Here is a 14,960-nt window from a genome sequence, read left to right on the forward strand (position 1 = left end):
TGTCACAACGCTATTGATAAAGCCAATGCCGTTGAGATTCATTGCTGGTGTTGGCTTATACTTCAACAATGAGCTATAAATGTCTTTTTTTGGTGACCTGATAAGAATTCTTGTTGTTATAAGCCTATAGCGCAAATAGAGCAGTAACAATGAAATATCTCACCGCTATTGACCTACATCCTTGTAGTGACTCTTTTTATTTTGTATTGGGCTAGTAGAAGGAAAATGTTGACCTGCTACACAAGATGCAACCTCTTCTGCTGCCATCAAGAGCAAATGTAGTTCCCTACATTTCTAGGGTTCTACCTTGGTGTTAGGAAATTTTTTTGTAGATGACTTAATTGACGTCTAGCGTGCTTGCTTTGTACCATATCACGATAATTGGGTTATTGGTCAAGCTCATGACATTGGATGTAGTTTCTTAATTAGTCATGGTGGAAAGACTTGAGCCTTCTGCCCACAAAGACTTCGCTGGTAAGGGCGACTTGTGAATGCCATCAAGTTGATGGGACGTCACAAGTTTTAAACCTATGGGTGGGGTCCTTACCACAAGGTCGAAGCTGGGTGTACAACTTGGTGGGCAGGGGGACTTTAAAGGTTTTACCAACTAGAGGCCAACCAAGGTGCGGTCGGTGATTGGGGTTTTTCCTTGGATTATCCAAACAAGAAAAGACTTGAGCCTTCTACTATTATCGACACAAGGACTTATCAGATCCTAGTCATCATTGTTTACAATTTTGCATCACTTTTTCTACATCTTTCTTGCTTCCAAAACGTCCCCTAAAACTGGTAATACAGAATTGAAAAGGTTACAATAAACATTTCAAACCAAAAGAACAGGAGGGTCTCATTATTGGATCCTTGTTCAAGAGAATGGGATGAGAGTACGAGTAAATTTTCACTTTTTTCTTAGGGCTAGGTCAAAGAAAAACCTCCCTACTCCAATTGACTATTGCATATTGAAATGCCTCTAACTGGCAAAACCCTTGAGATCTTCCCCTTCTCCAACGAAAAGTACAATCAGCTTTGGTCTTGCAACAAAAGGCTCCCCTATTGGTTTTGAACTACAGTTGTCCCTTGCCATGTGACAAACCACGCTTGCCCCTAGCCAAAAAAAAAGGAATTTATGAGTCCTTAAGCGCATCTTCACCTTTTTAAGCAATATGTTATCAACCACCTATCACAACAAACTCAATAAGACTAAAATAATTGAAATGGTTTTTCCTTTTTTTTTGAAAAGCAAGCTGGGGGTTAGGCAGACCCCTACCAGTTATTCAACTATACCATTGGGTTTTGAACCTGCAATGCCCTAGCTGCTCCTACCAGAGCCCCTGTTGGGTGAAAAGGGGTTTTGCCATAATCACAGTTTAAACAAATTTTTTTCTATGAACGAGAAAGGGAAAGTTTTCATAATGAAACGAGAGAGAGAGAGAGAGAGAGAGAGAGAGAGAGAGAGAGAGGATCAACATTATCACACATGAAGATCAACAAAATGTTGAACCCAACAAAATAGAAAACAAAACTAAAATATAGAAAAACAAAAGCAAAAGGAAAAGAAACTACTGCCAGCTAGCAACAAACAACAAAGCCAAGCTCAACCAGGATCCTCTGGAAAAGAAGGAACCACCGATGAGTGAACGTTGTTCAGACGGAAGGAGAGGTCTCTAAGATGCATACGTAGAATCGCGTATACATCAACCAAGATTTTATGGACAAGATTGTTAAGGATGACCGGAATTTGACGGAAAGTAGCATCATTGCGTGCCATCCAAACAAACCACCAAGTAGTAAGCAAACATGTCTTCCAGATCAGTCTCCACCGCTTGCAACGTCTAATTTCAATAGGGCCTAGGAGCAGATCAAGCGCAAAAGACTCCTCTTTAACAATTACGTTCGGAGATCTCCACGTGCTATTAAATAGGGCCACGAAGATTGGGCAGGACCAGAATAAATGAAAAGTAGTTTCTTCAGCAGCTTGACACAGCACACACCAACTTGGGAACTGAAAGCCCAACTTCTTTAAATAACTGTGAGTCTGAACCCTATCATGCAAAATTAACCAAGCCAAGACCTGAGATCTTGGGGTAGGGCCCTTACCCCATAACGCACACTCAGGGAACCAATCTGCCCCTGGGGCAAGCAACGATCTATACACTTTATGGGTGTGGAACGCACCATTTGGTGCAATAGCCCAATGCAAACACTGATCATAATTACTTGTATCCCCAATTTGATCTCTGAAGGATGATAAGGCTCTCAGCCACATGCTTCGCAAGTGCGAGATCGCCAGCCCCCGGGTTCCATGACGAGAGTTAGATAAATCAGGAGCACCATATTTAGCATGAAGCAAACGAGCACAAGGAGAACCTGGTTGATGGGCCATCCAACATTGCTTGGCCACAAGAGCAATACTCCTCTGTCTTGGAGCAAAAACACCTAAGCCAGCCATACGCTTAGGTAACACCAACGTTCGCCAACCAACCAAATGGCGCTTACTCTTAAGCTGACACCCAGACCAAAGAAAATCCGTCATTAAACGACAAATCTGCTTCTCCACGCCCACCGGCATCACGAACATTGACATGAAGAATTCAGGGATAGAAGAAAGAACATGTCTGATTAAAGTCAGACGGCCAGCAATGGAGAGATAAGACGCCTGCCACAAAAAAAGCTTGTTTTTCACTTTTTGAATAGTTGGAGCCCAAGCAGCGGAAGATAGGCGCTTCACTTGTAACGGCAGGCCCAAATACGTCATCGGCAACTCAGAGATTGCATAATTGAAAATCCGTTGACCCGCTGCAAGCATATGATACTGAACATTGAACATAGTAATAGAGCATTTGCTATCATTTAGGGAAAGCCCAGAAAGAGAAAGAAAAAACTGGAGAGTAAGCTTGAATCTAAGCATTTGTTGCACGTTTGCTCGCCCAAAAATAATCATATCATCAGCATAAATAAGAATATGGTCTGAAAAATTCGGAAGATCTAGAGGATCTATCAGGCGCTTCTCCGCAGCACGCTTGAGCAACACCACGAGACCCTCAGCAATGACATTGAACAAAAAAGGCGATAGAGGGCATCCTTGCCTTAGTCCACGCCCCAATTTGATCTGACCACCTCTAGTGCCGTTAATCTTAATCATAGCCTGAGCATTAGAGACCAATTCCCTCACCCACCCAGAAAAACGACGACCAATGCCAAAATTGGATAACATTTGAAATAAGAAGGGCCAATGCACAGAATCAAAGGCTTTATGAAAATCTAATTTAAGAGAAAAATAGGCCTGACCACTAAGATGTAAGGAGTGAATGACTTCAGAGGCCAAGATGAATGAATGTTGAATCCTCTTATTGTGGATAAAGGCAAACTGAGAGTTAGAAAAAATTTGGTGAGCCACGACCTTCAACCTATTAGCTAATACCTTGGCAATCATCCGATAAAGGGCACTCATAACAGAAATCGGACGAAACCTAGAGATATCAGTAGCAGCATCATCTTTCAGAATTAAAGAAATAATTGCCAAGTGGGTTTGAATAGGCAATCTGGAGTTGCGATAGAACTCATCAAACATGTTAATAACATCAGGCTTCACACAAGGCCAAAAAATTCTGAAGAAATCCACATGAAACCCATCATAACCTGGAGCTTTCCACCCTGACAAACCTTTGATTGCCCTAAAAATCTCATCTTCAGAGAACTTCATTTGCATAATTCTAGCTTGATCTTGCTGAATCGAACCAACAGAAACAGGACCAATGACACCATTCGCAGTAAGTGAAACAGAATATAAATCTTTGAAATACTGAGTGACAGCTGAAATAACGAGCTGATTAAGGAACGAAACATTCCCAATAGTGATTGATGGGATGACATTCCTCCTATGACGATGAGAAGCATATGAGTGAAAAAATTTAGTATTACCGTCTCCGGCCGCAAGCCATTTCACCCTTGCCCGTTGCTTCCATCTAATTTCCTCTTTGACCCTCCAGTTCTTCAAAAGCGTTGATAACTCAATAGATCTGGCCTGCAAACTTTGCAAGTGTGAATCAGATAGAGACTCCGGGGAAGACATAGTTTGATACAATGCTGAAATCTCTTGCTCCCAAGCAGTCATTTGCTGAAATTTAACCACGTCTCGATTATGGAGCCAAGCTTTGATATCCTTAGCGAGACGAGACAACTTCTCATGACACCGAATAGCTGCCCACTGCTCATTGGAGGGCTTGTTCCAAGAGTCTGAAATAATAGTATGAAAATCTGGCTCCTGGAGCCACCATTGTTCAAACACAAAACTCCTGGCTTTATTAAAACCACCCCCCCAAGTAGTGATTAACTGACCATGGTCCGAGATAGAAGGAGCCAACAAGACACATTTGACATCTAGAATGAGATCCAACAAATTTGGAGTGACAAAAACCCTGTCAAGAACTCTGCAGCATGGGCGAATTCGCCTATTCGACCAAGAGTAACGCTCCCCACTAAAAGGGATTGGGTACAGGTGATGCCGATGAACAAAATCTTGAAAACCTTGCATAGATGGATTTGGAAGAACGGGGTTAGAGAGAGAGAGAGAGACTCAGTTATGATAATGCAACCTAACCACACAACTATCGCATTCAACCCTGGATAAGAGTTTTTAGAAAAATACTAAGCTTCTTGTTATAACAAAACGCGATTTTTATGATAGTGCACTGCCCTTAGTTTCAAATTTGGCCCTCTTTTTTCTTTGGACAGCAAGCTTGAGGATGACTCTGTGGGATTCTAATCCAAGACCCGTCTTATACCTTTCAAATGTAGCTCTCAACATTGAACAACCCCTTTTATAGTGAGAACAAATAATTATTCTTTCATCCAACTTAATTATATCCACAATAAAATTTGAGGATTTTACATGACCTTTGATGGAGAACTTAGGGTTTCATCCTTTAAAAACATGTATTCTATAACGAGGTTTCACCTTCTTTCATTTTTACTTGAATATGCAGTTAAACAAAAAGCTTGGAAAGGTTGTAGAAGTTGCCTCCTAAAAAGCAACAAGTTGCGATGCCACCAATGCAATATGATACCGAATTTGATGCTCATACACAGTGGTCATCCGCTAGGGTACATGTGCCCTGGTCACAAGTGGGGCGAGCAATCATAGATGAGAATCCAAAAGTTGTGATTGTTGTTTTGTGGCTTGAATAGGTCTACCATTGACCTACATGTCACGTTTCGGCAAAGCCCGTAGAAGACATGTTTTGGGTTTTGGGTTTTGGGTTTTGGGTTTTGGGTTTTGGATACTTTCCTAATGTGAGACTCTTGTGTTAGTTGTATAATAAGGTCTCTAGGTGAAGTCTCTACAGAAAATTGGGTGCAAATAGACAGACTTCGGGTACGTTCGGCTCCTTGGCTTGCGCTCTGATTTGGAATCAGACCAGGGAAATCTCACGGGTTGCTGTGATTTTGAATCATAATGATTCGGAGATCGCGGCTGCTTGAAATCTCATGTTGGGTTCAGGCTTCTTTTAGAATCACTCTCTCGAGGCCCGGAGAGAGTGATTCTAAAGGATGCAACTGAACATGCCCTTGGTGAGGCTCCTTTTGGTAATGTGGGTATTAGGATTCCTTGTAAGTGTATAGCAGCTGATTATCATTCATTGTGAGAAAAGAAACAAGAGAGTTGAGCGAAGAGACTAACTGTAGATGTATAATAAGTTTGAAGAAAGTGTTCTTGTGGGTTGTGTATCATGGTTAGAGAGAGAGGAAGACTTGGCTGCATGCATAGATTCACTTAGTGGACCGAACCATAGCTGTTTTTGTTTCTCTTTTATGGTTTTGCATATTTCTCTTGTACAATGGTCGATGATTCTCATTAATAACATCATCTCAAACTCTCCTCCTTGATGTAAGCACATCGCCAAACCACGTAAAATTTTCATCCTTTGGTTTGTTTTTTTACTTGTGCTTGTGATTTGTGTTCTCTCTTTGAGGCTCGATCGAATCCGAACCTCATACCGATCTTTTGTTTGGGTCCTAAAACCACAACAATGATTGTTGATTATGAGGTCAGTCTTGTGACCAAATTGTACAAGATTCAAGCGTGAAGCATTCTTAAGTTAGAACCACACTCGAGAGTGTTGTGATTGTGATTTGCGATCACAGGAAGCTGAGAAATTTTAAAAACCACATGGCATTGCAAGCGTGGCCCTGATGTACTAAGACCCAGTGGGTTGGGTCACAACTGGCTATACTCTTATCTTGTGTTGAGGTGGTCATATAGGTGTTGAGAAGCATATACATACACATATTATCCAATGAAATAATAAAGTAATAAGCAATAAACATACCAAATTTACATGGTTCTTCTTTGATACATCTATAGGAAGAGTTTGTGGTGGAAAAACACGAATTTATTATAAGTTTTCATGCAAGAACAAATTACCATAAAAATAAAAATACCAAAAAAGCTCGAATTGACATCTAGTAACATTAATTCAATTGGCATTGACATAATAATAATATTTTTTATTGGAATTCTTGAATACCTAAGAGAGAAATTATCCCTGACAATGCCAAATGAAATATTCACCTACTCAAAGCCCCTTTAGGTGTTTAGATGCCGTCATTAGAAGAAAGAAAATTGCATGGCTTGAGAGCACAGGCAAACAAGTGGGTGTTCATTTTTTTTTTGCCTTGATCCATCAAGAAAACCCTAAAGTACACAATAGATAAAGTATTACAAGATAGAGAATAAATAAAATTGAACTTTCGCATCCAAATTTTATCTGACCCGTGACTGAAAAACACTACAAATTTTTTCAAATGAGCCACATCCACATGTGCTTGGTTGACTAGGAACCGACTCTTGGATTATGATTTTTTTGACGTTTAAAAAATTAACTATTTACAACAAATTAAAATATATCGCGTTATATATGTTTTTCGGTTGAATGTAATAAATTAAAACAAAATAGCCATTTAAATACTTAGGCGATAAGTTAAGTATGCTTTTCGTATTTTTTTTCTTTGTTTTTGGAAAGAAAGCGCTCGCGTGAGAGAGAGAGAGAGAGAGAACGGTGGCTCTCTCTTAGCTTTTCAAACCGCTCGCACCCTTTTCCTCTCTTCTCTTTCCCTCCCCAACATCCTCCCCTTCGCTTCGGACAGCCTTCTCTCTCTCTCTCTCTCTCTCTCTCTCGTTGTGAAGGAAAACAGGGGAGTGAGTCAAAGATGTTGCAGATGTTCAGGTCGATTTCCTCCAGAGAGAACAGTTCCCCTTCGCCATCGCCCTCGTCGTCGGCGTCTCCGCAGACCCAAAACGTTTCTCCTTCCTCCATGCCCACAAGCATGGCTATCGGCCCCGCCAGGCCCCTTCGCCTCGTCTACTGCGATGCAAAGGGCAAGTTCCTAATGGACCCGGAGGCCGTCGCCGCTCTCCAGCTAGTCAAGGGACCCGTCGGCGTCGTTTCCGTCTGCGGCCGCGCTCGCCAGGGCAAGAGCTTCATCCTCAATCAGGTATTCCCTTGCTTAGGCTAGCGCTTCTCCCCCGAATCGTCGGTACTGAACTCTTCCCTTTGCTGTTTGCCCTAGTTCTTGCGAATAAACCTAATTTCTTTCCAAATTGTGAAAGGTTTCTTGCATTTTTTTCTGTTTTCGCTGGAATGATTACTCAGAATCCATCTAATTGGGGAATTTGTTGACAACTGTTTATATTTGTCAATTGCGTATGTGATTAGCTTTTTAAGAGTTAATATTGATTATGTGGATGATTAGTTTTGAATGGTTGTGTTGAGTGTAATTGATGTTTTTGAATAACCGTAGTCAAACTATCTGTTTGAATGAAGTTGCTAGGGAGGAGTAATGGCTTCCAAGTTGCTTCCACTCACAAGCCATGCACCAAAGGACTTTGGATGTGGAGCGCACCTTTAAAGCGGACTGCGATTGACGGCACCGAGTACAACCTTGTGCTTCTTGACAGTGAAGGAATTGATGCTTATGATCAAACGGTATCAATGATTATCCTTTAGGTTTCTCCATCTTATGGATTATCTCTGTGTGGCTTTGGTATATATAATTCCAATCCGCTGATATTTAGTTGCTTCTACTTGCCTTTTGGCGTGATCATATGCGTTGTTATATTGCTGCCATTGTGAGAGATTTGATCAATGTCATTCTGTAATCTTTTTGTCTCATGCCAACTCTACTGCTGCACAAAAGAAAATGAATTAATTGTCATTCCATAATTGAAGAGATCTAACACTGACTGTTTGTTCTGTACAAAGGTGTAATTTTGTGATTGATCATCTCTCATCACTAAAGGTGAGAAAACTCGGCTAATATGCTTAGATTATCATTTATTTGAAATCTCTCCATTTCATTATGCATAAACAACATTGTTAGTCTTGTCTTCTTTGTTAAGATATGTCTTTTTTCTTGTCAGTCATTTTAAGGGCAGTAACTTTATATCATTTTTCCACTTCAACTGCTTGCTCATAGGAATCTCATGTGCTAGTATGTGATCTTAAGTTGTCTTTGCTGGAATCTTTTGAAAATGTAAATTAAGTAATATAGAATTCTATAAATTTCCATGTGACCGATCATTATGACATGCATGTGAATCAATTTGATATGCTAATAAGCCACAAGAAAATTGATATAACCACTTAATTTGATGCTTATGAACCAACTGTTTCCTTGTGTTCTCAAGTTACCTCAAGATAGATGTTGGTAATCTCATGAAAATTCGGGACTAGACTAAAAACCGAATTAGTTTTATGAAAATCCCCTAAAGATCTATACAAGAAGAAGCCTTACATGGACAATGTTTAGGAACAACTTGACTGTTGCTTGAAAGTTTTGTTTTGATGTTTGAACTCTAGCATTAATGTGGAGGTAACTGTTGATCATTAATCATTGTCATGTTACTAAGAGATGGGTTGTAGAACATTTTCAGCAGCTATGTGCTATCAAACATGTTAAATATTGGTTTGAATTATCATTTCTTTTGTATGTTATCAGTTTTTTATTTTGATTTGGAGTACAAATTTATAGATTACCATTGTTGGTCCTACATTTGTATGTTAATCTTTTCTTTTTGAAAATTTTAAATAACTTATTGTCAGTGAAATAGTAATTATTTCACCCATTTCCTGTTGTGGTACTCTGTCAGGGCACATACAGCACACAGATATTCTCTTTGGCGCTTTTGTTATCTAGCATGTTTATCTATAACCAGGTTAGTTGCTTCTGCAAGTTCTTTTTCATTGTCCATAAGATGAAGCCCAATGTGGCTTAGGCACATGCATTTTCATAAGATCTTGCATTGCATGCACTTCTTTTTTGTGCCTTTTGCCAAATCTCATTTGAAACTGAATCATTTTATTGCCTTTCTTCTCTTTGTTAATATGGTTAGCTTATCTTTTTCTTGTTATCGCTTCTTCAGATGGGTGGTATAGATGAATCTGCAATTGATCGTTTATCTCTTGTCACTGAAATGACTAAGCATATTCGTGTTAGAGCCTCCGGAGGAAGGGCTTCTGTTACAGAGCTGGGGCAGTTCTCTCCTATTTTCGTTTGGCTTTTGAGGGTAATTAATTTCTTTTTTTTTAAAATAATTTTAGATATAGAAGTTCTTGGCTACTGACGCTGTATGAATGTCAAGACAAAGAAAGCGATTCTGTTTCTATGAAAATAGTTTTGAGCAAATTTTATTCTATAAGATTGCTGCAGTGTAATGATTATGCTGTCATAATTTTTTGTTGTTGTTTTCTTTCTAGGATTTCTATTTAGATTTAGTGGAGGATAGTAGAAGAATAACCCCTCGTGACTATCTGGAGTTAGCCTTGAGGCCGATGCAAGGAGGAGGAAGAGAGGTGATAGCTAAAAATGAGGTAATGCTTTAATGATTCAAAAGAGCTGGTGTGGAAAATATTATCCTGCTGCAGTTACAAAAGTTGGCTGTTGGCTTTAACTTGCAGAATGTTATTTGCCTCTGTGGTCCTTATTTCAGTTTCTTGCATATAGAAAGAATTGATAAAATGCCAATATTCTTTCTCAGCATGTTGATACCATGGTGTATTTTATTTGGGCGTGTTGTGGACGATAGCTTAGCGATGGTGCAGATCAGTTTTTCTACCAATGACATTTGAAGTTTTTGAAGTTGCTAATTTTTTGAGGACAGCTAATTGCAGTCCTATTGTGATACAGACTACCATTGTTTCAAAATGTTTTGACTGTGCATATCTTTGTATCTTTCAGCAATTATATGCTGTTTAGCGGAGTCTTTATCATTACAATTAACAGTACTTTGCAGATTCGGGACTCAATTCGTGGACTCTTCCCTGATCGTGAATGCTTTACACTTGTTCGACCATTAACTGATGAAAATGCTCTTCAGAGGCTGGATCAAACACCGGTGAGATTTGTTATTCCGTAGGATTTTTAGTGTGTTGGTTTACTATATGTGTCTTTTTGTTATCACATGGTGAGAAAAAGTGGATTTCTTATTGTAAATAATAAATCATTTGCAGTTAGACAAGCTACGACCAGAATTTAGATCTGGCTTAGATGCCTTTACAAAGTTTGTGTTTGAGAGAACCAGACCAAAGCAAGTAGGGTCCACTGTTATGACAGGACCTATATTTGTTGGCATCACACAATCATTTCTTGATGCAATAAACCATGGTGCAGTTCCAACCATAGCTTCTTCATGGCAGGTGAGCACTTACTACACATTTTGAGCTGTTACTCTTCATGGTGTTCTTTTGATAAGAAAAAAATGCAATTATACACATGCTTTTCACTTATTTCCACTATTTTTTTGTGTGATTTATTGCCACAGCCACATGTATGGAAGTTAATGGTTATGGGGTCTCTATCATGTTACCATATTCACTTTTCCCTAGGAAGAACTGTGATTTTCCAAGTGATGCAATCTTTTGTTGGTTGTTATGAAGAAATTCAGTCCCTTTGTCAATTTCAACTCAAAACACTAAAGTCATACAATCACGACAGTTAAAAAATGTTTTCTATGTAAAGGATTGTAAGATGGATGTGGATGCAGACAAAAAGGTCATGCTTTTTAGAATGTTTTTTTTTTGGCGAGAAAAGAAATTTTATTTCCGATGAAGAAGCTGGGTGATTAAGGCTCTTCCTTAGTCAAACAAAGTGTTAATATATATATATATATATAGGGTATTTCGGTCTTTTCATTGAATAGGCGTCAGCCCATTAGGGGCTAACATTTTATTTGCTGACATTTTATTTCTTTTTTTATTTTACTTTTCTTGTATTTTTATTTTTTTTGTTTTTTGACTTTTGTCATGAAAGGGACAGCTCCATGTGGTTGTTGGAGCTGCCCCAACTGTCACAAATGTGACCATTGGGTGCTGCCCCAACGGCTACATGGGGCTACCCCCTTTGACCCTTCATTGTATTATAAATAGGCCTTTTGGCCTTGTATTTCTTTAACTCATTTTATGAGTGTCTCTATGCAATAACAAACTTATTTGACCCTAGTGTGGGTGGTTTGATGATTCAATAAAGTATTCTACTTGATTGAAAGTGTGTTCTTGGATGTTTATTGGATTGAATCCATTTTATTACATGGTATCAGAGCTTTGGTGGTCCAAAAACAATTTTTTAGAGGAAAGATCGTGATAATATCAAGAGGAGGATCGCGAGTTTGGCGGATACAACGAATCGTGGATTGTTGCATTGGGAAGCACACCATCTCTCAAGCAAATCTTTTATTACTTTTTCTTTCTCTTTTCTCTTCACATTGTAAAGAAATGGAGAATGAGAGGGAAGTAATAATCTCCATTCCCGTACGCCTAAATGACACATACTATGTGATGTGGGCATCCATAGTGAAACAATAAAAGAAAGAAGGATGATCGTAAAGAAGACAAAAGAATTGCTTCGGTTGAAAGGAATGATATAAATGACTCTAAATGCATTGACTCGCTCTTTTTGGCTCAACTAATGGAAGCGCTACAACCTATGTCACATGGGTGTGGGTGCGGGTGCGACACGGGTGTGGCACAATTTTAAAAATTTTGGACACGGGGACTCGGCTATATATATATATATTTTAATATATATATATATAATAATATATCATGTGTGCATATATGTGGATATAATAATATATCATGTGTGCATATATGTGGACATTTTTTAAAATATATATAGCATGAGTCTCAAACATAAGCCCCAGAAAAACAAAAACAAGGACGAACTCGGCCTCAACTCGTTGACCGACTCCGATTCGACGTTGACTGAGTCCGGGTTGTGTCCGAAGCCGCACCCGTGTCGGGTCATGTCGACTCGGGTGCGGCGCCTCCCTAGCCAAGTCCGTGTGACATAGGCTACAACCCATGCTTAAAGTTCAAACTTCCTCTTTTTCGGGAGCGGCCATGTCTACAAGTGGTGACTATGGTAAGACCTCTTGGATCCTTGAATCTGATGCTTCTTTTCATATGACACCAAATGAGCCATAATGTTCAAATATAAGTTTAACCCAAATGATTCTTATGTTTCAACTGTCGATGAAACATCCTTGAAAATAAAAAGTTTTGGGATTTTTCAAAAACATTCAATCTTTCACATACCAAATATTAAAGTATTACCAAAATTAAATTTAAATCTTTTATCAGTTTCTCAAATTACAGACCATGGTTGCAAAGTACCGTTTTTATCTAATGACTGTCTAATACAGGATCTCCAGTCTGAGAAGCCGATTGGGTAAGGCCATAGAAGAGCAGATCTCTATGCCGTGGACAATCTTGAGTTACCAAAACAACTGTTTTGTAATTTTATGAAAAAAAAACATAGAAATTTGGCGCAAAAGACTAGGACATCATAGTATGACCAAATTACATTTCAAACTATAAAAAAAGAGATTTTATGTGTGAAGATTGCATTCTTGGCAAAATGAAGTCTTTGCCCTTTGGACCAAGACATTTTATAACTAAGAACCCATTTGAGTTAGTACATTCGGATGTATGGGGATCGACTCTAGTCGTATCCAAAGGAGGGCTATCCTATTATGTTGTGTTTGTAGATGACTATATTTGACATTCTTGGATATTTTTTCTAAAAAAAAAATCGAAAGTATTTGAGTGTTTTAAAATATTTCATTGTTATATTAAGAATCAATTTAAAACTAATATTCAAATCTTTAGAATCGATAATGGGGGAGAATTTGTGTCAAAAGAATTCAAAAATTATCTTGGCCTAAATGAGATTGTGCACCAAAAATCATGTCCATACTCCACAACAAAATGGACCAGTCGAGAGGATACACATTATTGAAACCACTAAAACACTTTTTATCTCTAGAAATGTTTCAAAAGTTTTTTGGGCTGAAGCCGCCTTTACGGCAGTCTATTTGATAAATAGATTGCCTTCTAAAAACATTGAAAATATCTTTCCTATTAGAAAACTTTTTAAAACATCTTCCGATTATAAAAGGTTAAGGGTCTTTGGATGCAAATGCTTTGTCTTTACCAATAATAATGACAAATTTTCTCCAAAAGCAACCCCTTATGTTTTTTTAGGCTATGGCGAAAGCCAAAAGGGATATAGATGTTATGACATTAAAAAAAAACAAATTGTATATTTTTTGAAATGTCACTTTTCTTGAAAATAAAATTAGTTTTTGTAAAAAAAAATTCAAGAAAGTTGTGACTACTCATTCTTTTTTGACCTTGTCTGGTGTGAAAATATTCATGACACACATGAGAGTAGAAATGAAGACACACATAATGCAAATGAGAGTGTGAATGTGGGTCTTAATGATATAGACCAGAGTTATCAGTCGAGGAAGCGGGAGCAGGAAGCGATACGAGAAGCGGGAGCGGGAAGCGAGGCACTTTCAAATTTTAGGAAGCGGGAAGTGTGGGATGACTTAGAAGAAAATTACGAACCATCTCGAAAGCGACTTAGGAAGCGAACCAGAAGCGAACCGGAAGCGAAAAAAAATAAAATTACAAAAAAGAATAAGAAAAAAATGGGGAAGTGAGGGGGGATTGAGGGGAAAGTGTGCTTCCCAAAAAAAAGCGCGCTTCCCTGCACGTTTCGAAAGCACGGCATTTCGCACTTTTGAAATGCGCTTCGGGGAAGCATGCTTCCCTATGTGCCTAGGCGCTTCCAGTAACTCTGATATAGACCCATCTCACAATGATATACAAACCTATTTTTGACGTAAAGAAGATCATCCGCCATGTTCTTTAGAAAGATATTCTCAAAATCAAGAAGTATATTATTCTAGTTTTATAAAATCCATAAGAATTTCGAAAGCCCCTAATAGATTTGTATCGTATGATTCCTTTGAACAAAGGTATAGATCATGCCTAATGGCCATACACTCATATTTTGAATCACAATCTTATCATGAGGTTAAACATAATCTAGAATGGATTAAGCCCATGAATGATGAATTAGAAGCTTTGAAAAAAGCAAAAACTTGAAAAATCTAAACATTACCTAAACAAAGGAAAACTATAGGATGTAGATGGGTGTACAGGATAAAAACTAAATGCGATGGAACATTAGAACGTTACAAAGCTAGGTTAGTAGCCAAGGGATACAGTCAAGAATATGGAATTGATTACGATGAGACGTTTGCTCCAGTTGCTCGAATGACAATTGTTAGAACTCTCATTGCTATAGTCTCGATTAAAAAATGGCTTATATTTCAGATGGATATGAAGAATGCATTTTTGAATGGTAATCTGGACGAGGAGGTTAACATGAACCCCCTACCAGGCTTGAACTTAGCACATGAGAAAACTATTTGGTTACTCAAAGCCTTGTATAACTTAAAACAAGCTTTCAAAGCTTGGTATGATAGGTTCAGTAATGTGATGACACAACTTCATTTTAAAACCTTTTCTACTGACACTGCGTTGTTTGTTAAGTCTTCTAATGCAGGGATGGTGATCTTACTACTTTACGTAGATGGCATGATAATCACAGGA

The 14,960-nt window shown here is 38.5% G+C and overlaps 1 protein-coding gene across 1 annotated transcript in view; it reads left to right on the forward strand.

Annotated features, from left to right (window-relative positions):
- The first annotated feature begins 7,039 nt into the window (after positions 1-7,039).
- Positions 7,040-14,960, forward strand: part of LOC149836806 (uncharacterized) — a 49,509-nt gene continuing 41,588 nt past the window's right edge. Inside the window, exons 1-7 of the mRNA XM_090005589.1 lie at positions 7,040-7,494; positions 7,824-7,985; positions 9,149-9,214; positions 9,422-9,565; positions 9,756-9,869; positions 10,292-10,393; positions 10,509-10,694. Of these exons, the coding sequence (XP_089861715.1) occupies positions 7,210-7,494; positions 7,824-7,985; positions 9,149-9,214; positions 9,422-9,565; positions 9,756-9,869; positions 10,292-10,393; positions 10,509-10,694 (1,059 nt within the window). The 5' untranslated portion in view covers positions 7,040-7,209. The remainder of the gene's footprint in view (positions 7,495-7,823; positions 7,986-9,148; positions 9,215-9,421; positions 9,566-9,755; positions 9,870-10,291; positions 10,394-10,508; positions 10,695-14,960) is intronic.

Source organism: Nuphar pumila, chromosome 5 (genome assembly GCF_984573655.1).
Source record: "Nuphar pumila chromosome 5, dmNupPumi1.hap1.1, whole genome shotgun sequence".
Classification (NCBI taxonomy): domain Eukaryota; kingdom Viridiplantae; phylum Streptophyta; class Magnoliopsida; order Nymphaeales; family Nymphaeaceae; genus Nuphar; species Nuphar pumila.